The sequence below is a fragment of the Lepisosteus oculatus genome, chromosome 19 (genome assembly GCF_040954835.1).
Source record: "Lepisosteus oculatus isolate fLepOcu1 chromosome 19, fLepOcu1.hap2, whole genome shotgun sequence".
NCBI lineage: Eukaryota > Metazoa > Chordata > Actinopteri > Semionotiformes > Lepisosteidae > Lepisosteus > Lepisosteus oculatus.
This window is the reverse complement of record NC_090714.1, coordinates 13,621,068-13,642,943: the sequence shown is the minus strand read 5'-3', so window position 1 is coordinate 13,642,943 and position 21,876 is coordinate 13,621,068. Positions and strand designations below refer to the sequence as shown.

General features: G+C 41.9%; 3 protein-coding genes across 6 annotated transcripts; 1 reads left to right on the top strand and 2 right to left on the bottom strand.

Moving 5' to 3' along the window:
• Window positions 1-787: 787 nt before the first annotated feature.
• Window positions 788-8,289, bottom strand: naa60 (N-alpha-acetyltransferase 60, NatF catalytic subunit). The gene is made up of 7 exons (XM_006637159.3): window positions 8,119-8,289; window positions 6,366-6,481; window positions 5,846-5,975; window positions 5,049-5,145; window positions 4,647-4,881; window positions 3,529-3,732; window positions 788-3,045 (listed from the first exon to the last, which is right to left on the bottom strand). Exons 2-6 carry the CDS (start codon window positions 6,473-6,475, stop codon window positions 3,576-3,578), a joined length of 729 nt encoding a protein of 242 aa, XP_006637222.1. The 5' UTR covers window positions 6,476-6,481; window positions 8,119-8,289; the 3' UTR covers window positions 788-3,045; window positions 3,529-3,575.
• Window positions 8,290-8,799: 510 nt separating this feature from the next.
• ints15 (integrator complex subunit 15) lies at window positions 8,800-14,394 on the bottom strand. Of its 3 annotated transcripts, none has more exons than XM_015360072.2 (7): window positions 14,176-14,394; window positions 13,261-13,458; window positions 12,693-12,914; window positions 11,963-12,128; window positions 10,953-11,480; window positions 10,476-10,515; window positions 8,800-10,021 (listed from the first exon to the last, which is right to left on the bottom strand). In XM_015360072.2, exons 2-7 carry the CDS (start codon window positions 13,450-13,452, stop codon window positions 9,784-9,786), a joined length of 1,386 nt encoding a protein of 461 aa, XP_015215558.1. In that variant the 5' UTR covers window positions 13,453-13,458; window positions 14,176-14,394; the 3' UTR covers window positions 8,800-9,783. The 3 variants fall into 3 exon arrangements, 2 of the variants coding, with proteins under 2 accessions (XP_015215558.1, XP_006637358.2); XM_006637295.3 differs by lacking the exon at window positions 14,176-14,394 and adding an exon at window positions 13,994-14,096; XR_001479958.2 differs by lacking the exon at window positions 14,176-14,394 and adding an exon at window positions 13,994-14,097 and having other exon boundaries at window positions 9,962-10,021; window positions 10,476-10,666.
• Window positions 14,395-16,264: 1,870 nt separating this feature from the next.
• On the top strand, window positions 16,265-21,105 carry dnase1 (deoxyribonuclease I). Of its 2 annotated transcripts, XM_015360153.2 has the most exons (9): window positions 16,265-16,343; window positions 16,698-16,845; window positions 17,354-17,442; window positions 17,894-17,980; window positions 18,247-18,362; window positions 19,095-19,207; window positions 19,853-20,007; window positions 20,587-20,683; window positions 20,940-21,105. In XM_015360153.2, exons 2-9 carry the CDS (start codon window positions 16,699-16,701, stop codon window positions 20,991-20,993), a joined length of 858 nt encoding a protein of 285 aa, XP_015215639.2. In that variant the 5' UTR covers window positions 16,265-16,343; window position 16,698; the 3' UTR covers window positions 20,994-21,105. The 2 variants fall into 2 exon arrangements, with proteins under 2 accessions (XP_015215639.2, XP_069036925.1); XM_069180824.1 differs by lacking the exon at window positions 16,265-16,343 and having other exon boundaries at window positions 16,620-16,845.
• Window positions 21,106-21,876: the final 771 nt, after the last annotated feature.

Genomic DNA, 21,876 nt, shown 5'->3' with positions numbered 1-21,876 from the left:
TTTATGGTCAGTGTATTCTGTAGAAGCCCTTGAGAAGCACAGTTCTTAAAAAAAGCTTCTGAAAAGAAGTCCTTTAACAGATCAGAGGGGAAGTTGTTACCATTTGTTGAGTCCATTGTTTCTAAATGAGGGAGGCACCCAAGCACCAGACCTACAGGTCAAAGGAAGGCATCCTCAGGGCACTGTCCTATATTGAAGATTTAGCAGGAATAAAAGACTGCATTAGAATGAGAGGGATACAACATGCTTCTTTATCTTTTACTAGTGCTGGACAATTAATACATATTTAAGGCATCAATGCCAGGTATAAAATATATACAGTATCCAACACCAAAGTGCACCAGGTGGAAAAAGATTAATGGAGACCAGACTTCACTTTTTGGCATGACAATGATTCAAATCACACAGCCATAATAAACAATTAATAAAGAGTATATTAGTTATAAGGTTTGAAATGGTTTGAAATGCATGCTGCATTTCCTATAGTCTGGATGCATCGAAAATAGCATGGACACAGAAGAGGATTTGAAATGACCTAAAACACACATTTGGGAATATTCTTCATGACATGTGGAACAATACTACAGTACTGACCATTCATGCACAAACAACATGAAGAACAGCATTCACCTATCACATATAGTAAAAAAGTACATTTTGTGGTGTTTTCTTTCATTTTCATTGTACTAAACTACAGCTGTCGCAGTTTCCAACCTTTCGAACAGTACATATATAAATCTTTGCAGAGCTAAAAAAAAAGATTCACCCCACAATTACAAGCACGGTATGTCAGTTAACCAATATCTTTATTACCATTCATTGTATTTAAAATCAGTAAGTCCTCTTCTCACATTTTATAGAAAAAGATTAAATAAAATCAAGTTAACATAACATTGCAATTTCGTGGAGAACATGCACAGCAAACACCAATTAAAAAATACAGAAAATAAAATCTATATTAAAATATAATCATGTTGAAAACACAAAACAATGAAAACAGGTAAATTGCACTATTGTGCTTGTGGTAGAAGATAATAGGTTCCCTGCAAAGTTAACAATTACTTCAAAAGTAATTAAAATAAATGTAAATATTTCTAGCAGAATAACAGCAGAGGTTGCCCTAGTTGACTACCTAAAGGTCATGTTTCACATTTTTACTGTTGTTTTCGATTATTTATTTGCATTTAAAAACTGAAGACATGCGCTAGATTTTAAAAACAAATCAACCATGCTCTTTTTTAATTATTCAGACTGCATTCAGCCAATAAAAGACGGCAGAAGCTTTATGTAGAAAAAAAGACCTCGCCCCGGACTTTTACACTGGTCTGGCAGACAACAAATTTATCCAAAGAACCGATGACCGCTGAAAGCAGGGGTTCCTGTGGACCAGTAAACATCAAGCAGCTAACTCCTTGAAAAGAGCTGAAAAGAAAACGCTGCTTTTGTTTCATACCCATAAGGAAAGAAAATTTAGTCAAACACAACATTATAGCATGAGAGAGAAAGCTCTTGACGGTGATACCCCACCCTAACCCCTTTTCAAACACACGCATAACAAAAACAGGATTTATCTGAAGAACGTTCCCTATAACCACAATAGAGTGCATCTGAGTTTCGATCATAAATATCTTTTAAAAATCAATCTAGCTAATTGTTTGTTCAATTCAAAAAGTATTTAAACTTATATTTACATTAACTACATCGTAAGCATTGTTATGCTGAGTTCTCACAAGAAACAGAAGTTCTACAGCCAGGCCTCTCTCCTAAATATTTCTCAATCCGTCACTTGTACAACATTCCAATATTACACATTGATTCACACTACAAGTAATTGGAATTCCCTTTGGTCAGACGTTTTTTCCCCATATAATTAAATGTTCTGTGTACATTCAAATGTGAAGCTGTATGTTCAACTGAGACTCAACATTTCTTCTTTTCAAAGGACCAGCTCTGCCTGGCCTGTTATCCCATTAATATTCAGGGTGTGGCTGCAGTGTGGGGAGGTTTTCCTCTAAACACAGAGCAGCCTGAAAATGGACAGTGTTTTTACAAGACTAAATGTATACCAGCTCTATTCTAAAGGAAACACTCCTTTAAAAGAACATGACAAAAAAAAGGATATCCAGTCTTTGTATACAAATACATGAGCATTAAAAACTTGTCGCTGTATTCACTATCTTAAGAAAAACAATAAAAATGTTTTGAATCATTAACTATGCAGTATTATTTATAAAACGTTCTGTTAATATGCATCTTAAACTTGCAAAGAAATATAAAAAACAAAGCACAGCCTGCAAGATTCTTTGTGTTTAGGAATGCATACTCACAGCAAAAGTTGGAGCAAAAGCTAGCCTGCTGCCTGAGACAAATCACTGTTAAAGGCTATTCAGCTGAGCATAAAACAGAACAGAAGGAAATCACTTCTATGAAGCTCCATTTTTTTTCTATAATCTATAAAAGCAATGTTGGTTTTCTTCATGTTTGAAATGTTAACAGCACTGTATGTCTGTTAATTTATCATTTACTCTACAGATTTTTTTTTTTACCAGAGCCATTAGTAATCTGGACATTGGAATTAATCAAATTGGTGCAATCTTGAAGATTTCCTATTACTGCAATGAGCCATCATCACCAATTATGATTAGCACTTAAGATTTATGCACACAAGAAGCATATGTTTGGAAATCTGGCCTGTATCTTAAGGGAATACTGCTACCTGTTACAGATTTGTATTAAACCCTAATATAAACAGGCACACATCATCATCTACTTTTTAATGAAAAACCAGGGCAAGACATGTTCTGGATTTCTAACGGAGCAGCAAATTACAGCCATTTGGTGTGTACAAAGAAAAGTATGTGCATCAACTGAGCAGCCAACCAATGACTATAACACTGTTCATCACTTTTATACATATGTACCGTACAAATATAATACAACGTCTGAGTTGAGTGCGTTTTTCAAAACCTCAGGCATCACTGGGTCCCTTGTGGAAATACTGGTGTCTGGGCATCAATTCATCACCAAAAGAGCAATGCTCCATAGCTGAAACAATAAGATGGGAAAACTACGTTAAAATGAGAAACATGTTTCAATTAATATACTACAGAACAGGCTCCAATTCTGTAGGCTGAAACTTGTGGAAAAAATGCATTCACTAAAGCATAAGGCTTAAACAAGCTCCAGACTTCCAAACAAAAACTCAGCTGTTTCCAGTAACCTTACTCATCAGAGAAATAAAAAAAACTTCTCATTTTTATTCCAGCATGTGGCAACTAATGCTGCTTTCACACTAAGCACAAGCTTGGCGACAAAAGCTGAGGGACATTTCAGGGGTTAAGAATATTATCTAGACTGCCTTCATTTACACTGCAAACACCTACTATCTCGGCTTTCACACTCATTAAACACTCTCCTCTTTTTGTTTTTTGACAGAACAATGGCAGGCACCGCCAGGTCTCTGAGGAGGCCTCCAAGAATTTAATTAGCCTGTGGGTCTGGCAAAGCACCAACAGAAAAGGCACCAACCTCAGGATGCTCCAGGTCACTTCCTGACTTTCACGATGTTGCTGTCGTCACATCGTCCGGCTGTACTCAATACCACTCTTTGCAGAGATACCTGACCAAGGTAAAAAACTGCGGAGCAGGTTCTGTGCTTGACGATATATTCTCTGAGGAATGGAACAGGGACTCAAGTTTGCTAAAGTAGATCCAATGTGCTGCAAATAATCAGTGGGAAGTTGTTAAGGAGAACATCGGGTTTGTTTATGTTTTCTTTTTAAAACCTGATGATTCTAATCACTCAAAAGGTCCTAATTTTACTTACCAACTAAAGAAAAAAGACAAGAAAAATATGACCCGGTTATATCAGCGATAAAAGAGTCTAGTTTCTAGAAAGGGGCTTTAAAATTCCTTTCACTGGCATCTACTTCTTGTTTTTGAAACACTTACATTGTGTAGCAGTGAACCGCAACCCTTTTTCCTTTCATTGTTTCTGCTCCATACCAAAGGAAGTGACAAAGGATAACTCTTCTGGAAGCATAGGGCTATTCTTTCCTTACACTATTGAAAACAAACCTTCCCAGCTAGAACCACAGCATAAATGGAGTTTCACTCCACACACATTTTATTCAGAGTTCTGAAGATTCGCCTCACTCACTCAGTGAGCACTTGCATAAGCCAATATGACCTGGACTCACAGATAACCGATTCCTGAGTGAACTGTCCTCAAAATGCACGATCCGTCCCGCTGCACTGCCACCCCCAAAGAACGCTGCAAATGAGCATTAAAACAGTACTGGAATTTTGATTTTCAATTTTCATGGCTTGGAATAGTGACAGTGAATATAGAAAATTAAAGAGACACCGGGAAGTGAAAAGGAATCCCCTAACTGTGGAAAAAGCAGATCAGAAACAAGTTGCCATCAGTCACATTGGGAAAAGCACACAAGTAGAGCAGTGGTGAATTAGCTAATTTATTACTGTATAACATTTATCACTGATGATACAAAGTAATTAGGTGGTACTGAAGTGCTGAAACAGATCCTAATGCCCTCATGTTCATCACAGGCTGGAGACCATGATGTTCATTCAATCCTGACAGTATCACACATGCACACAGCAAAAGGCACATCAGTGAAGGATATAAAATGGTCCAAGGAGGATGTCCGCCATTGATATACAGTACGTAGGTGAAGCCATCTTTCAGCACTCCTCGTATAGAATAATAATAAGGTAAATAGTGGTGCTGTTTAAAGTCTCTGTTCTCATAGAAGTGAATGGCAGTGTTATTGGTTGTCAGGACATGAAGATAGATTGCTTTACAGTGATCCTGTGCAGTGGTAGATATGTGTTCTTTCAAACTTTCGAGCAGTAGTGAACCTGAAAAAGGCAAAGACAGTGGTTTTTAGTCATACCTGTTGTTACAGTAGTGCTCATATGCCATACTAGACTTAAGATTTAAAAATAATAATAATAATAATAATAATAATAATAATAATAATAATAATAATAATAATAATGAAGTACATGCAAGGTACAGATCTCACCTATTCCATGTTTCCTAAATTCTTTCACGACTCCTAAGCTCAGGATGTAAGCAACCTGTGTATCAACAGGAAAGCTAGAGGCCAAAATGTCTCCATCCTGTGGAAAACCAGGAAACGGCAGGTTAAGAATGTAAAAGTAAGAAAAATCAGAGAATTATGTTTTCAACTATTAAAAGCCTATAATGAGTGCAAAGATTTGTTTTCTTGCCCTTTTGATAATGTTTGTGCTAGACAGCCTATTAGCTTCATACTTGTCAAGTATATTGGCACACATGAGCCATTACAAATGTGACAAAATTGGGATTCTATGTCATGATGATGCCCTGGCCATACATTTGAAAACCCTTTCGAAACATCTTCTTCAATAATCAGTCTTCTTTCCTTTTTGTTGATTGTCGATTGATCAATGAACTCCAAACAGGTACTACTGTACTTCCCCTTTGTTTCTTTACCGGTCACTCACACTGTTAAAATAAAATGGATCTTCATCGCCATGTCACCACTGTCCAGATTTTTTTTTTTTACTCGGACAGGGATGTTCAGCACACCATGTGGCTAGACATGCTTGGAAGCCATCATTTGTTCACACTGTCTCAAAGTGAAATGATAAGAATGTAACGCACTCAGAAACCAATGTGACAATATCACGTTTGACCAGATATGTTTAATTACATGAACAGGCAAAAATGGCTCACTCAGTGAGCTCCTGTGTTAAGAATACACAATATTTTTGGTAAATATGTTGTACCGTTCAGTTGGTACCCGATTAAGCCCAGAAAGAATCAAATGAAACTTACCTCTTTGTGTACTTTTGTTCGGCCTTTTATTTCAGCCACTATCATTCCCACGATGCCCCCTTTGAAGGTGGCAGCCAGAGAAAAGAACTTCTTGTTTGAAGTGATGTCGCGGTACCATGAGTCTGGGTACCTACAGAGAACAAGGCTGGGTTACAGAAGTCATGCAAAACTGCAGCGCTGGTCTGTTCTCCCAACACTGGCTTTAATAAAGTACTGTTGCACATTAATAGAAGGAAGGTTTTCCGTGATGCAGTTGTCTGCTGTTTGACTAGATAATCACGTCAATACACACATAAAACACAGATAGTTATCTATACTCTGTAGAAACACTTATCCTATGCACTATTGCTGCCACAATGCTGCATAACTCCTTCTTTTAAAATCTCCAATGCATTAACAAATAGAAAAATACATTAGTATCTTCTTAAGTGCAAAGAGTGCGTAGCTCAAGAGCACGTTTTATGATGGTGATGATGCCTGCTGTCATTCACTTCTAAGGCATGGAAAGTGAAGTACTCACTCAATGGGAAACCAGTCGCCGCAGAGCTGTTTGACGGTGTCTATGTCATCGTGACAGAGCAGACGAAGTTTGATCTCACCAAGTGCAGTGGGGGGCACCACGTCTGTCATTCACACCTGGGGCACAAATCACGCGATCACTGCTAACGAATCGAAAATCCTTCCACACACACACACTGCCCCAAGAAAAACCGGCCTCCACAACCGCAGTCTCTGTGATGCCAGTGTAATTGGGCTCACTTGCACCAGTTACAGTGATGGGATTCCCCAAGATCAATGAACTCCGACTTGCAGTCCTGCACCGTCCCGCAAACAGAGAGTCACAGTCTTGTGCCATAGGGTGGTCTTCTGCTCTCGGGAAGAGGTCCTGCATGGCTCAGGGCTGAGGTGCTGAGACTGAATCCCATCAGGGCTATAGAGCCCACCCGCAACACGGTGCTGCTGTAACTTGGATCACTTGGATCAGTGGCAGTAAGTGTGACAGAACTCATCAGAGCCATAATCCCCCAGGACACTCAACAGACACCAATCGGCATGTCTCCGTGGGTGGCCGTGCTTTTAGAGTAAGCAGAAAGCACTGGTGGTTTGGAACAGGTGCCACATGGCTATGCTGCTCCAAAGCAACATGATCGAATCCCAAAGGGCAGGTCTGCGAACTCCACATCTGCTACGGGGATTTTACACAAGATTCAGAACAGCCAATCTAGAAGGAGCCATTCACTGCTGTTCTGCAGCTCGAAGCTGCAAAGAAACGTTTCCAGCCCTTGAACAGCGGTTGGGGTAAACAAGGGATGCTGAGACAGGTTGGCTACTTCATTATCTGCGCACACACAACTATTAAATCAGAGGCCACATCCTTATTCTCCCCAGTCCACAGCGCTAGAAAGAAGCTTTAAACCAGGGATCTCGGGATCTCCTATCCTGGTCCAAGAGAGCAACAAACAAGTTAATCTTATCGGTCACTCTGAATCAACTCTTTTTTAAAAAAAAGATCGGAACTCTTGAAAGTCACCTATCAATGCATTCATTTGTTCACTTAAGGAATCGCTAGTCCTTCAGGACTGAGAATCAGTACCAGTTTTATTACAGATAGTCTCTCAGTCACTCAGTGTAAATAAATCAGCTGTTTAAACCATCACTTCTCAATTGTTCCGGGTCTCTTAATGACTGCGGCTCTCCAGGAGCGGGATAGGAGAGTTCCGCTTCAAACGCACTTGCTAGAGACTTACAAAATGTTTCAAAACGATCAAAAAGGACGGGCTCCAGAACGGCAGGCGGGTTCCCAAATAAAACATCGAACAAAAGTTTTGCTAACCTCGGAGTTTACGGAAAGCAAGTAAAACACTGCTTTTGCTGCCGCGCTCCATACCGCCACTAACACAAGGCTGCACAACAGCAAATCTCGTATGTTGATTTTTGATCGGTTCATAGGAACTTGTTAATACGAAACAAAACTCGTCTCCAGTGCCAAGCACACACTCCACTCCTGAGTGAAAACGAAATTAATTCACCCCGGTTTTTCGTGTGGTAAAGTATACCAAACTACCAAAATCTGACAGTTCGCTGAAAACCAAAACTTAAAGCTTTAAGATGGATAAAAAAAACCCTATATGGATGGATTCGAACGATCCAGTCGCTTTTTAATATAAGATATTTTTCATAATTCACTTTATACACACGTTAGGCCAAATGCTGAATGGTAAATATTTACATAAACTCCCATCAGAATTCAACCAAGTTTTTTACCACCCTACCTTGTTTCCGAGCGGAAAGCGACAGGAACGTGAACACCTCTGTGCTCCTTTGCTGCGCAATTAATGTTCACAAGAGCGGAAAGACCATGATAAAAAAAAAATACGGTTTGCGTTTTGGGCAGAAGAAAATTCCTCCTGTTTGCCCTGTTTGCAACCCCAGTGAAGTCCAAATCCTTTCCGGTGTGGCTTAGTGATCCGGAAGTCAACCTCGATCCGAACTTCTCTACCATAGATACGACAAAAGCAGATGATGGTAAATAGGTCGCCATCTTGGTACAGGGAAGAGTCATGAATTTCGTCCTTTTTTTTAAAAAAAAAGGGGTCAAGAGTGTGTCAGTCGAGACACTCTTGGGGTTTTGACTAACACCATCAGTGGTCTCCGGATACAATTTTACATTTTATGTTGAAATTTGGTAAGGTCTCCTCTTATAATTTTTTTTTTTTCCCCTGCAGACTTTCTAATTTTATCCAACTTTTTCTAACTGCTTCAGCCAATTCAGGGTCACAGGAAAGATGAAGCCTGTCCCAGCAAGCAACTGTGCAAGGCAGTCCATCTCAGGGCACAAACACAGCCTCTCACACCAGGCCCTATTTTCCCAGAAGCCAAATAACCTACCAGCATGTCTTTGGACTGTAGGAAGAAATCAGAGCACCAGAAAGAAACTCACACAAACACAGGAAGAACGTAAAACAAATAATCTTTAGTACTGTATATAAAATTTATTACAACTTCCCAACAAATACAAAAAAAGCTTTTTTTTTCATTTATGGTCATAGACATTATCATTTATTTTCAACACACTTATGGTCCGTATCCAATATCTACTTCTAGCTGTGCGCTGTGTATATTACTGAGATTCTTTCATTTTTTTCTGGACAGTGTAAAAAAGCCATTTAGTTAAACAGACGATTCACCACGTTCATATTCCACTCAAACTGTGCTTTAGAAGCTGAATTAATGGAAAGCACTTCTGACTGAAGCACAAATCCCTAGTCTGTTGTACAGTTCTACTGTATCATACAGAATCATTACAAGACCTTGTGAAACAGTCATTCCATTTGTTACTACATTATACAAATTGATCTTGTAAATGTCCTTTTTAATAGATGCATTTACTAACACCTACAGGGGGCAGTCGTTACGTTAAATTATGCACTGTATTTTGACATTCAAACCCTGCTTAAAATTCACCTACGCTCGGAAAAACACGCAGTCGTCTACTTTTATTTTTCCACTGTTTATTAAACGCACCTTTCAAGAACGACCCGCTCCAGTCATTAAAACGTGAGGTTTTCCTTCCCAATTCTCCCTGTTTGTATCAGTCTTGTGCTCTCAATTAACCCTGCAAACAATGACTTCTAGTCCTGAATTATCTGGAAATATCACGGTGGTTCCTATGAAAGCCAAGATTGATTTCTTTATCAAAAACCTCCTTTGGAACTTGACATCTGTTCTCCACAGACACAAATAATAAAAAAACATAAAAGCCTGAACACGGGTAAACTTTCAACAATTTCCAAACCAACGGCCTGAAAGCTGGTCGTATTGCAGACGTTCCCTTTGCAGAAGACTGGGGTTCACGCGTGCTGGCGTGGGAGAGACGTAGAGGTGCTGTTGTAATGTTAGTGCCCGGTCTCGCCCGGCATTGAGGGCTGAGCGCGGTGCTAGCGAATGGGGCGATAGGGGAACGCCATGCCTGGGAGAAAGGGCTGCACTGGGTGTGCTGGGAGGGCACTGTGCGGCGGGTGTGGGGGGTGTGCGGGATGCTGGGAATGGGCCGGCGGGGTGGGCCGGGCCGGGTAGCCCAGCGGCGGGGTGTGGATGTGGGGGTAGAATCCAGGCTGGAACGCGGAATGAGGGGGCTGCTGCTGCACGGGCCCCGACAGGACCAGCTGAAGCAGACTGTGAAAGGAAAAAAAAAAAAAACAATCACATTACCCGACCTGGTTTTAAAAAGACGAAAAGAATAATAAGCGAATTACTATAATTCCGTCTGTCCAGGTTCTGACACTTTAAATAAATAAATCTCCCAACCCAAAATACCGATCTGTCTGCTATTTTCTGATCATGTGAACAAGTAATAGGTTTATTCCATGCTGAAAAGAGAAGAAAGGAAACAACATTTCGGCTGTGGAGCCTTCTTCACCCAAAGAAGGCTCCACAGCCACAACATTATGTTTCCTTTCTTCTCTTTTCAGCCTGGAATAAACCTACTACTTGTTCCTTTGCAGCCTACGCAAGCTGATGCAGCTACCCGCCTGAAACATTTTCATTACTGCTTTATTTAACAAATGAGAAAGAGCACTAATAAAAATGAGGTTATCCTCAACTGTAGGTAGAGAGCATCGCATCTTACTTGTTGTGGGGCAGCCTGGAGCATAGAGACCTCAGGTCCTCTGTTTAAAAAAATAAACATTTTCCATTAAAAAAAAATTAGTTCCAGACCGAAAATTAATGCGTGTCATTTATTATACTTCCAAATGAGCAAAGCCTGTTCCGGCAGTAAAGTCTGTTTCGATTCCAAACAGAAGGTCATCGGTCTTTGCTCTAAGAAGGAAGCAAAAAAATTGCTTTACTGAGACAAAGTGCACTATAACTATAATTTAGCCCTGGGTATTGCATGCATGCTTGAAGCTAATGATTTCTGTTACATGCTCCTGCAAATGCACTAAAGGCAGCACGACTGTGGTTCCAAAAACAACAGGTAAAATAAAGCAGCCTGTACTGTACCATAGCTGAAGAAAATTAAGAAAATAAAATGCACGACGTGGCGTTTTGGTTCCTGCAAAATGACAATCAGATCAATGGAATCAAAAACCGATCGGATACCTACCTCTGGTGCACAACAGTGCCCCCGATGCCACAGCCACCTGTAGGGCCTGAGCCAGCCTGTCCAAAGAAAGCTCTGTCTCCTTGGTGGCATTGAGGGGATTGAGCTCATCCACCAGCCTGCTGAGCTCCTCCACCAGCTGAACCATGTGATCGAACACAAGCAGCCCAAGACGCCCAAAGAGGTTTTTTTCCGTCAGGTGCACCTGGAGCATCATGAGGACCTGCAGGATGCTCAGATGCAGCTTGGAGTACAGCAAGTCTCTGTCCCCAACACCCTCCTCCTCTTTCTCCTCTTTGGACAGTTTGCTGATGTGTCCATTGGTGAGAGCAGGTTTCCTGTTTCTCTTGTAGGCCAAGGGGGCCTTCACACACCAGCGCACCAGACCCACCAGGGGGGTGAGGTCCAGGCAGCCCACTGGGAGGTTGGCCGAAATGGGGGTGTTGAGGAAAGTGATGAGGGTCAGCCGGGGGTCGTCAAAGATCCAGGTGACAACCATTTCCAGCAGGTCATTAGGGGGGATCAAGTCATCTACTCAAAACAAAACACCAAACCCCCCCCCCCAAAGAAGAAGCAGTGTCAAGATCCCTTTTCTGACAATTTTTTTGTTCTGACAAATCAAAGAGAGCAGGTGGCTAACCCTGTTGCAAGACAAATGTCTTCTTGATAACTACAGATGCAAAACAGGACGTGCCGCAAATGATCGGATGTGGTACACACGCCAGCCGCCACAGATCTCATTTGAATCCAAACTGCATGATGCTGTATTTCTGGCTGAAGCTGTGTGCGTTTGTAGGATTACTCTTTCACACGCACAAGGAAATGTACACTCTCTCCAGTACATGATGCATCCACTTAATGGGAACAAGAATGTACTTCCTTGTGCTTAGAAACGCTTCTCTGAAATGCAGTATGTAGCCAAAGGGAAATGGCCAGCTAAAGAAATGAAATTAATCTTGGATCAGACCTTGGGAATCAGATGAAAAACATACTTGTTCACATGGGTTCAATACCTGAGGACATGTCAAAGAGTGCTGTAACGGCAGTGATGAACTGGCAGCAAAACCGGGGGCTGGCACTGAAGATCTGCTGGAGGGTCTGCACTGACCCTGGCACCAAGCTGCAGTAATCATCAACTAGGACCTTGGCAAGCCTGACGCAGTAGATAGCGTGGGTTCTCTGCGAAAAAAGAATGGCATGGAAAATTACCAAAAGCAACAGCACTTTCAGCGTCTGGCACTCAACCTATTTAAAACTGATGTTTGGCCTGACTTTCTCCTGACAGAACACATCTGCTCCTTTCCCATGGCCCAGACTCACAACTAGCCCCTCTCAAACGCTTTTATCTGCTACGATACTGTATCTGTCCCAGATTACACCTAACAGAAACTGCTTATATAGAAACTGGGTTGCCCAAAAGACACAGAAAAAAATCTGATTTATTTTTTTCAAAACACACCATCACTCAAGGTCTCACCACCGAATTTCCCCCAAAAATATTTAGCCTATAATGCAAATAGTATGTTTCTAAGTTAAAAAAATCGGAATCTTTATTGCTTATTGGGAGCTTACTGGATTCTTGCACTACACACTTACCGTAACCTACCATATGTAAGGTCAGTATGATGTTAGGTCTTTAAAAGGCGCTATGTAAAAAATGAGACACACATTGGTCGATAAAATGCAAATCCGCAATTTTGTGATCATGCTTTGCCCAGCATTAACTCCTGCTGATCGCTGTACCTGCAGCCACAGAGCGGCACACTCCAGAATGGGCACCCTGCAGACAGCCACAGCCATGGAGACCAGCTTCCCCAGCATGGCCATCCTGCTGTCGTCGGCCTTGTTGCCCTGAGGACTGAAGAGAGCAGAGAAGATAACCTGGCGCACGGCGTCCTTGCTCTGCTCCTGGAAATAACTGCACATGATCTCCAGCAGCTGCAGCTCCTGCAGGGAGCTCATCCTCTGGGGGAGGGAGAGGGACGAGTTAGGAATCGGTCAACACAAACTCTCCATGTGAAGGCCTGGACTTTCTTCCCGGGCTAACAAATGCATCATACCCTGTATTTCGAACCCACAATCCTTTAGGCAGTATCCCAAATACCTAATCTATACTCAAAGCTGTTGGCCTAATGGCATAAAATTTCACGGAATGAACAAGGCTTGAACATGGGTGAGGGAGACAATACTGTTACAATTGTGTCGTTCAGGTTTAGGTCTGATCAAACACTGACACATTACATTCTCAGTATAGATGCAAACAGTTTCACAACAGCACTAAAACAAATGTACAAACTCTGCTGGGTTTTACCTTTGGCAGAACACCGCGTTCTTTAGGAACATGAAATATGAACTCCTCGACAAGCTCAAGGGTTCCTTTGTCCACAATGGGAACGGCTGTGCTCTGGAGCTGGCTGCTGAAGTAAATGTCAAGGTGATACAGCACCTCCTTGGCAGCACTCAGGGCATCTCGGCGGAGCAGGGAATGGCGGATGTCACTCATTGTGTCCTGAAAGAAACCATAGTGTGCGCGTTTACCACACCAGAGCGTGGAGAACCCTACGGTCCACACCAGAACTGTGGCTGTGAAGCTGTATGGACATGCCACTGCACAGCCCCTAAACGAATGTCGTGAAGGCAAAGATGACAGTTTTCATTCAAATCTTTTCATATGGTTAAATGTGTAGACATCCCTGCTTTACCGAGATGAAAACAGTACTACACGCTTAAGTTACAGATGCCTTCACTCCTGAAGTTCCACTTGAACTAGTCCGTTTTTTTTTCACATTTATTCTACTGTGCATATATCAACTCTGAATCATAATATAGTTTTTAGAACTTAAAAAAAAACATGGCTTACATCTTGATTCGTCAACCACAACACCTGAGATCCTAAGTATAACTAACACTACTATAATGCCAGGTCTCCGTTAGATGATTTACTACATTTAATTTTTGTATAAAACATAATAAACGTAACGCTATATGATGATACCTTAAGTTTAACTTTGGAGATAAAAAGTCACATTTTTTTAAAATCTTACGTCAGTTTCATTAACGACAAAATCCCCGAAGCAGTGTCCATACACAGTCGGACTGACCATCGAAGCGACTCCCAGGCATTACCCTCACACACGGCCTACACGGAACGGGCAACACACTTGAAACACGTTTCCCTGTGTTTTCTTAAAACATACAGCCCAAACTCAGCCATAGCTTGTTTTACCTTTCTGTTCAATGCCACCCTGACATCCTCTTGTTTTAATGGAAAAAAAATAAAGAAAAAAAAACAATTCCAAACGAGGTACACAAAGAGTTTCGCCGTGCTCGGGATATCAAACGAGAGTGCAGTACGGCGGCCCTTTTAGGACAAACTTCCTCACACAAGTCTCGCTTATTGTATAAGAGGACATAACCGCTGCAGAGTGGATACTGACACTATTCATTTCCGATAACGAGTCCAGAGCCCCGTTCAATAATTTTCAATTAGAAACTCAGAAAAATATATTCTGTAACGTATTTAGTAAATTCACTGTCTCTCAACACACTATCTAGGATGACTGCTCACCAGTAGCTCTGCAGTGAAAAAAAAAAACAATATTGTAATGTTTAACACAAACGCTAAATAAATTACTGAATGACATTGTTAGTAGCAGTGTCTGTACTTCTGTGCATAGCTGTAGATATCATTCTGTTAGGTATTGGGATTATTTAAGTACAAAAATTACCAGCAGGTAGTCGTGCTGCTTTGTACTTATAGGTTCCAGAGCTCATCTCTGAGCTGGGTTCCCTTGTATGGGATCAGCATGACTTTCCTGTGTCTGTGTGGGTTTTTTCTCTGTCCCCCAGACTTAATCCATCTCCCAAAGGCATGGTAGTAGCTCAGGTGGCTGTGCTAAAAAAATATTTGTTGTATCAGGAGGTGGAGTGGGACCCTCCACATTAGTCTACCCTACCTGGGTCGGCTTTGTTACAATGATACCCCCATTATATTAGGGTTCAGTCTGTGGAAGTGGAGAGGTGGAAGACTAACAAGGTATTTGTTCACTCTGTTACCTTTCGTTTTTTAAGGAGCAGTGGGAGCATTAGCAAGAGAGGCTTATTAACTGTTCTCCAATGGGGAAAAGGGCTAAGAACCACTATAGAGTGTATGATGAACTGAACTGAACGGCCCACCAGCAGATTAAATATTAAACAGACACCCTCATGGTTCATGTCAATTTCTGTTTGACTCTATTTTTAACATAGCTAATATTGGCTTCTATGTTTTTAAAAATTCTGTTTACTAGCATAGCATTCAAGGTCATGGTTAAACTCGTTCATCTCAGAGTGTAGCAGTTATTATTGAGTACTGCACTCTTACTTCCTTATACTGTAAACGTAAATGTTATACTTTACTATAAAGTAAATGTTATATTACTATATAGTAAGATAATAGTAATGCATCACTGATATTGATCACTCTGTACTCTACCCTACACACACACAAAACCTTTTTATTGCAGGACAACATAGTGAACCCCTTTTGGAGACTAAAAGGCTGAAACTCCTTGGACTTTCATTCAGGTATATTCAGGTATTCAGCAAGGCTACACTTCTTTTTTCTCACAAAACGGGTCGAGCAGAATCACATCACTGCAATTCTCGAACCTGCCCTTCAGGAAAATAGCTGGTGAGATGTGAGAACTCTGAAGGCCCCAGAACTCTGCAGTGCTTGTCAGTTTGTTGTGTAAGTGGGGACAGCCTATTCCATTTCTTACTTTACTGAAGTAAGAGGCCGTTGGGTTGTACTTAATCAGTAATCATGCAAAGACTGGGCCTGTGCTGGGCTGGGTGACAGGGGTGAGAACACGGCAGATGTGAACCCGTAGGCTGAGCAGGAGTTCTTCCCTTGGAGCTTCTGGCACCAGGCTGGAGAGGAGATGGAGATGAATATTCTCATTGACTCACAGTTCTATACACACATACCACAAACAACAACAAACCAGAGGACAATTCAGGATATGCAAATACAAAGCAGCAAAACAACACAAAGTTGCAAACAAACATCTTAAAAAAAGATCAATTCAATCCTTGGATCCTGGTCATTTTGATGAAGGTTGAAAAGGAGGATACCATTCCTTGAGATGCATTGTTGGATTCAGGGAGGCAGTATCGTTAAGACGAAATTAAAAAGGGATAAATTGTGGGGAAAGTTGTTGCTGATTAACAGAGGGCTCTGCATATTTTTGCTTTTGGTTTTCAGTCTTCTCCACATGCGGAAAACAAGTTCAGATTCCTTTCTATCACGTGGGTCACAGCATACTGTCGAAGAGGAGGGCTTGGCTATATAAAGAACACAAGGCTCTCCTTATCACTGTAAGAAACACTGAAGAGGACGAAGCACAAAAGCAGGTAGAAACATACCCTGGCAACAGAGACACGTGTAAAGGAATGATTTTTCGACCTTAGACATGAAGATGAGTGCACTTAATCAATTCATGTTGTTCCCTGAAATGCAAGTAGAACACTATCATGATAGAAGATTAACATGTAAGCGCTTGAAAAGGTGTAGGTGTGAATTAAGCCGCTTCACTGAAATGTGATCATGTTGATGTTGTAACTCTGTTTGCTGCACAAAATCCTCTGGAGGAACCAAATCTTTCGGTTCTTTTGAGGTGTGGGGAGCAGCTAGGAGAATTAAGGTCTGAGTGTGAGTGTCTGTGCTGCGTCAGGCTGGTCCAGTGAACGTCTTCTGCCCTGGTACAGGATGCTGGTGAGGAGGCTGTGCACCGTGGGGCTCCTGTTGATCTTTATGGAAGTGACCACCTGTTCGCTGTTGATTGGAGCTTTCAACATCAGAGCCTTTGGGAACAAAAAAGTCTCAAATGCCACTTTACTTGACATCATTGTTAAAGTAAGTACTTAACTTTGGAAAGGTTTCAAAGGTGGCTGGGGTCCCTTCCAGTGTTTCCTATGTTTATTATTGAGCTATGACATGATACTCCAGGCTTTACTGTGATTTACTACACAGTTTACTCTGCTCTTGCCTTGATGTGTTAGTGTTAAAAGTTAAAAAGGCATCAGATATGGTTTATTTCTGGCTAGATGCAAAAACCCATAACATTTGAATGCTTCTTCATGTTCATGGCTTCAGAATATAGACGAATGCTGCAGGACTTGTTTATGAGCGCATCTGAGCTCATGAAACAGACTGCAGTACTTTACAACTTCTCAATGAATGCAAAGAAATGATCTTCAGCTTGCATTGTATTATTCATTAGACGCTCCTAGTCTCTCACTTGCAAATTAGCCTGGCACTTCTTTACTGTTTGTGAAGTGTTTTGGAAGAATATGTCTGAAGAACAGACTACTTCACATGTACATGCATGTCTGCTCAGGGTCGTGTCCCTTGTCTTTGACAGACAGTGCAGAGGTATGACCTCGTGTTAATTCAGGAGGTGAGAGACAGCGACCTGTCTGCTACGACCAGCCTGATGGAAGCTCTGAACAGGTCAGGAAAGTGATCCCGCAGAACCAGGCTACCTGTGCACATCCACTGCAGCTTTAGAAATAAGATTAGGGCTTGTATACAGTACGTAATAAATCTGGTCAAACTTTCACCCCATTTTAATAAGAAAACAAACATGTGCTGCTTCTTTCAGGATGGTAATTGAATAGTTTGTGCAGGCTATTCAGATTTTTATCCTTACAAAATGTGGAAAACAATTTATTGAAGTAAACCAGACTTGGTGGGAAGTACTCTATAAAGAGTGCTCCTCCCTCTAGATAGATGCCTGATGTCTGCTGATGATAATATTGAAACAATAAGTCTGACAAGGTATATCTGAGCGTTGAGGAATACATTGACCTCTTTCAAATAAATTTTTTATCCACATGCACCCTAATTAGCTTTGGTGCATCTACACTACATCACTGTTTTCTGATAAGCTGTTGTTCCTCAGGGGGTCATCACCTCATGTCTACCGGCATATAATAAGTGAGCCATTGGGCAGGAGCTCCTACAAGGAGAGATACCTATTTATCTACAGGTGAGTGTCCCCAGAGAGCCTGTTTTTCTATTGATTGCTGCCCCCAATGCTCAGCAATGCAGAAAATCAATTTTGCAACAAGACCACAACTAAATGCTAAAAAAGCCACCTGCTCTGGACACGCTGAAGGCGAGAATGCAGGGCATTTCAGAGGTTTTAAAAATCAGTTTGTCAATCCCCCAAATTAAAAAATGAATCCCGAGGTTTTTTCCACCTCGATGGCAACATGCATACATAGACAGATGGGAATTGTTTTTTTTACCCAGAGATGAAACAGTGTCTGTGGTTGAAAGCTTCCAGTATGACGATGGCTGTGAGCCCTGTGGGACGGACACATTCAACAGAGAGCCCTTCGTGGTGATGTTTTCATCACCTCACTCAGGTAAACCCTGCTGGTGAGCAACAGAGAGGCCTACCACATTGCACAGGTTATGTCTGCTCACTGATGGAAGCCCCTGATACCAGTCTACAGAATACAAGTGACAGGGCCAATAGTAATTCCTTACACTTACAGTACAACACGCATTTCTGGATGCTCCACTCAAAGAGCTTTACAGGTAATGGGGATCCCCTCCACCACCACCAGTGTGCAGCCCCACCTGGATGATGCAACGCTATAGATGGTGAGATGTCTGCAGCCTAGGTATTCTGTTGTGCTGTGGCACGCACTCCAAAAAATATAAAGCAATCAGACACATTGGATCATTTTAAATCTGGCCTCAAAACCTATTTGTTCAAACTGACTTTTCGTAATAATTTAATTTTTGTGTCCTTTCCCATCAGTTATTTTTCAGTAGGGCACCCGGAGACATTTTTTGTAATGAAAGGGGCTTTACAATCATTAAAAGATCATGAAAATAAGCAGCCACGACAAAGCAAGAAAAGCAAAACTCCAATCCCAAAACGGAGCACACACAAACCCACCTTTTGCAGCGCCGATTTCTCATTTATGCAGGGCCAGAGGAAGGTGATCCCCCTGGTCATTACTGGTGTCGCTGTAGGGAACCTGGACTGTTGTGTGCCCACTTTGATATGGTGATGTTCTCTGCTGCTCCTGTCTGTCTGAGTTCCAGTGTGGCCAGGATCCACAGTGAGACTCCTCTTCTCTCTTCAGTTGTTCAGGAATTCGTGCTCATTCCCCAGCACACCTCTCCTGAAGCTGCAGTGAAGGAGATTGATGCTCTCTACGATGTTGCTGCACATGTAAGAAACATCTGGAATACAGATGTAAGTCGAAACTATGTCGAGTTGGCACCGTCATTATAATGATGAAATAGAATGGATTCAGAAGAATAGAAAGATCTGCCCGGGCAGTGACCCAGTTTATCTTCTATTGCTCCTGTCTGAAGGAATAGAAGTAGAAAAAGAATGGAAGTATGCCTCTGCAGCTTTTATTAAAATTCGTTCTCGCTTTCAAATATCTTGTTCCTATCTGCAGTTTAATCTGCAGAGGCCCATAAACATTGCATGAGAAGAAAACGATGTAGAAAACCATCAGCATTGTGTCTGGCGTATGCAAGTGCCACTGGAAGACACCTGATGAGCTAGCAGGGAGTTTCACTGTGGCCAAACTGGTGCGGGTGGGTTTATTTACATCTTTAAAAGTGTGAGCACTAGCTCACTGTCCTGGCAAGGATTCACCTGACAGATGATGATAAAACGCACCTCAGTTTCCACCTGAATCACAGGCTTTCGTCGCCATCCCTCCCACAGTGCTGGGTGAACTTGTCTGACAAATGAAGGGTCAAAGGGCATTAAGCGTGTGATGTCACCCGTACCCGTACCAATCTAGCCTTTGAACAAGCTGTTTCTGGCAGCCGGATCCCAGCCCCTTTGCCTGAGCAGGTGGTGATTTGCCTGTCTGTGTTCCAGAACATCCTCCTGCTGGGAGACTTCAATGCTGACTGTGGCTACGTACAGCGTTCGGACTGGGCCCGGATCCGCCTGTACACTGACCCGCGATACAGCTGGCTCCTGGACACGGGCATTGACACCACTGTCACCAACACAATCTGCACTTACGACAGGTCAGAAGGAAAGAAACTCCCTGCGATATTCTCTTCCTGTCCTTCACAGTACTGCCTGCCTGAAGCAGACGTGTGCCCTGTGATGGCAGCAGCAGACAATATTCCTGGCAAGGCACACATGTTTTAAGCCAACAAGCATGAATTTTCTACAACCATTGAGTACAGTAGTATTAAAACGGCATTTATATATTATAAGTGACACTTACATTATAAGCGTCTTATACAATATAATATATAGACACTTATATACTCCTAAGCGTCCAGCTCAGCATTCACCACATGTTACAGAGAGATGATGGAAAACAGCTCATTAAAATGAATAAAAACCTTGATAATATAGTCCATTCTTGCAGGATTTTCCAGTCTTGCATCTCTCTGACAGAATCAGGTGGAGGTCTCTATATCTGCAGGGGTTTCAGTTTCTTCGTGGCAGGCTTGTTCTTTTTGATAAATGGAAAAACACTGAGACCTCAGTATACACAGTTTGAGCTGAACTGTGCGTATAAGACTTAGAGAGCTGCCCGACTCATCCTTTACAGTGTGGACATGCATCACAGAGCTGTGTGTTTGCCCACACAGGATTGTTGCCAGTGGAACGGACATGATGAAAGGTGTCGTTCCTGGGTCTGCTACTGTTTTTGACTTCATGACCACATACGGACTCAGCCAAGCCATGGTAAGACTGCATTTCTCACTTGCAAGAACCTGCATGAAGTGGTTTAGATTCCTGAAACTTTTTACAATTCATAATTTCCCCAAAGTTCTCATATTAACAAGCGACTAACATAGAGGGAAGCCAGACAGTTCCTATAACCCCTTGTAGCGTGTAAGCTTCCTTATTTGGCAGAGCATACCATGTGTCTGCTTGCAGTGAAGGCATGTTAAAGAGCCACATTCAGTGAACTGACCCTGACAACTCTCTCTGTCCCCAGGCTCTGGCTGTCAGTGACCACTACCCTGTTGAAGTCCAACTCAAGATACATTGAGCTCCAGTCCTGCTTCCCACCTGCAGAATGGGCCAAAGGCTGTCCTCTGCTCTGCTTGAAATCCGACTATTCAGTTCAATGTGCTCAATAATAAAGTAAACTGAGCATTTAATGAAGGCCATTGTTCTTTGATAAATCAAGCCCTTTTCTGCGTCCATCTTGGGTTTGGAATGAATTATTTTAAAGTGAAGTAATTCCTGTTTGATCACTTCCATTAGGAATGGGAGTGTTAAATAGTAACTTGTGTTATTTATATAGGGCGGTTAAAAGTGACAGTGGAAAAACTAGTCATGGCACATAAAATGCAGCTGATGGAACCCTTTCAAAGACAGAAGCATGGTCTGATCGCTCACACACCAGGGGCTATGCATTGGCTCCTGTCATGAAGAGTTCATAAGCCAACTAGAAAGCATTAAAGTGGCACCAGAATCCATTACGCAGCTGCTTTCCTCTGATGAGCCTTGAGGTCTTGTCCCGCTGCACCAAGGCTGAGATCAGAGAGGAGAGGAGGGGAGGACCAGCCTTTAACCTGCATGTAATTTAATTTCTGATCTCTCTTCTTGGTCCCATCAAAGTCTGCCCTGCGCTTGTCATGCCACAGTTATAATCTAGATTTTAAATACAGGCTAATTGCCACCCAACTGCTCTTCGTAAAGACCGCTGTCCTTCCTACTCCTGTGCAAAGCTCCCATCGAAAGTGTCGACCAGCATCCCAGAGCCAGACTGCACACTTCTCAGGTTCTTCCCTTTCTCTTGAACTACTTGGTTTATTATAATATAGCATTTTTTTCCAGAGTGCACCAGCTTTTGATTTACCTTATCTAAAAGAAACTATTAAGGAAAATAAAAAAAACAGAACATCAGTGATTAAGGTTCTCAGCTG

Excerpts from the sequence above, each read along its gene's own strand:
- naa60 (XM_006637159.3), bottom strand. The coding sequence starts at position 6,475 with ATGACAGACGTGGTGCCCCCCACTGCACTTGGTGAGATCAAACTTCGT. Across the intron at positions 5,146-5,845 it reads GAACAAAAGTACACAAAGAG|GATGGAGACATTTTGGCCTC; the intron begins GTAAGTTTCATT and ends GGTTTTCCACAG. Across the intron at positions 3,733-4,646 it reads CATCCTCCTTGGACCATTTT|TGATTATTTGCAGCACATTG; the intron begins ATATCCTTCACT and ends ACAACTTCCCAC.
- ints15 (XM_006637295.3), bottom strand. The coding sequence starts at position 14,053 with ATGGTCAGTCCGACTGTGTATGGACACTGCTTCGGGGATTTTGTCGTT. Across the intron at positions 12,129-12,692 it reads GTGCCGCTCTGTGGCTGCAG|AGAACCCACGCTATCTACTG; the intron begins GTACAGCGATCA and ends CTTTTTTCGCAG. Across the intron at positions 10,022-10,475 it reads TCCAGGCTGCCCCACAACAA|TCTGCTTCAGCTGGTCCTGT; the intron begins GTAAGATGCGAT and ends TTCCTTTCACAG.
- dnase1 (XM_015360153.2), top strand. The coding sequence starts at position 16,699 with ATGCTGGTGAGGAGGCTGTGCACCGTGGGGCTCCTGTTGATCTTTATG. Across the intron at positions 17,443-17,893 it reads CTGATGGAAGCTCTGAACAG|GGGGTCATCACCTCATGTCT; the intron begins GTCAGGAAAGTG and ends GTTGTTCCTCAG. Across the intron at positions 20,684-20,939 it reads ACGGACTCAGCCAAGCCATG|GCTCTGGCTGTCAGTGACCA; the intron begins GTAAGACTGCAT and ends CTCTGTCCCCAG.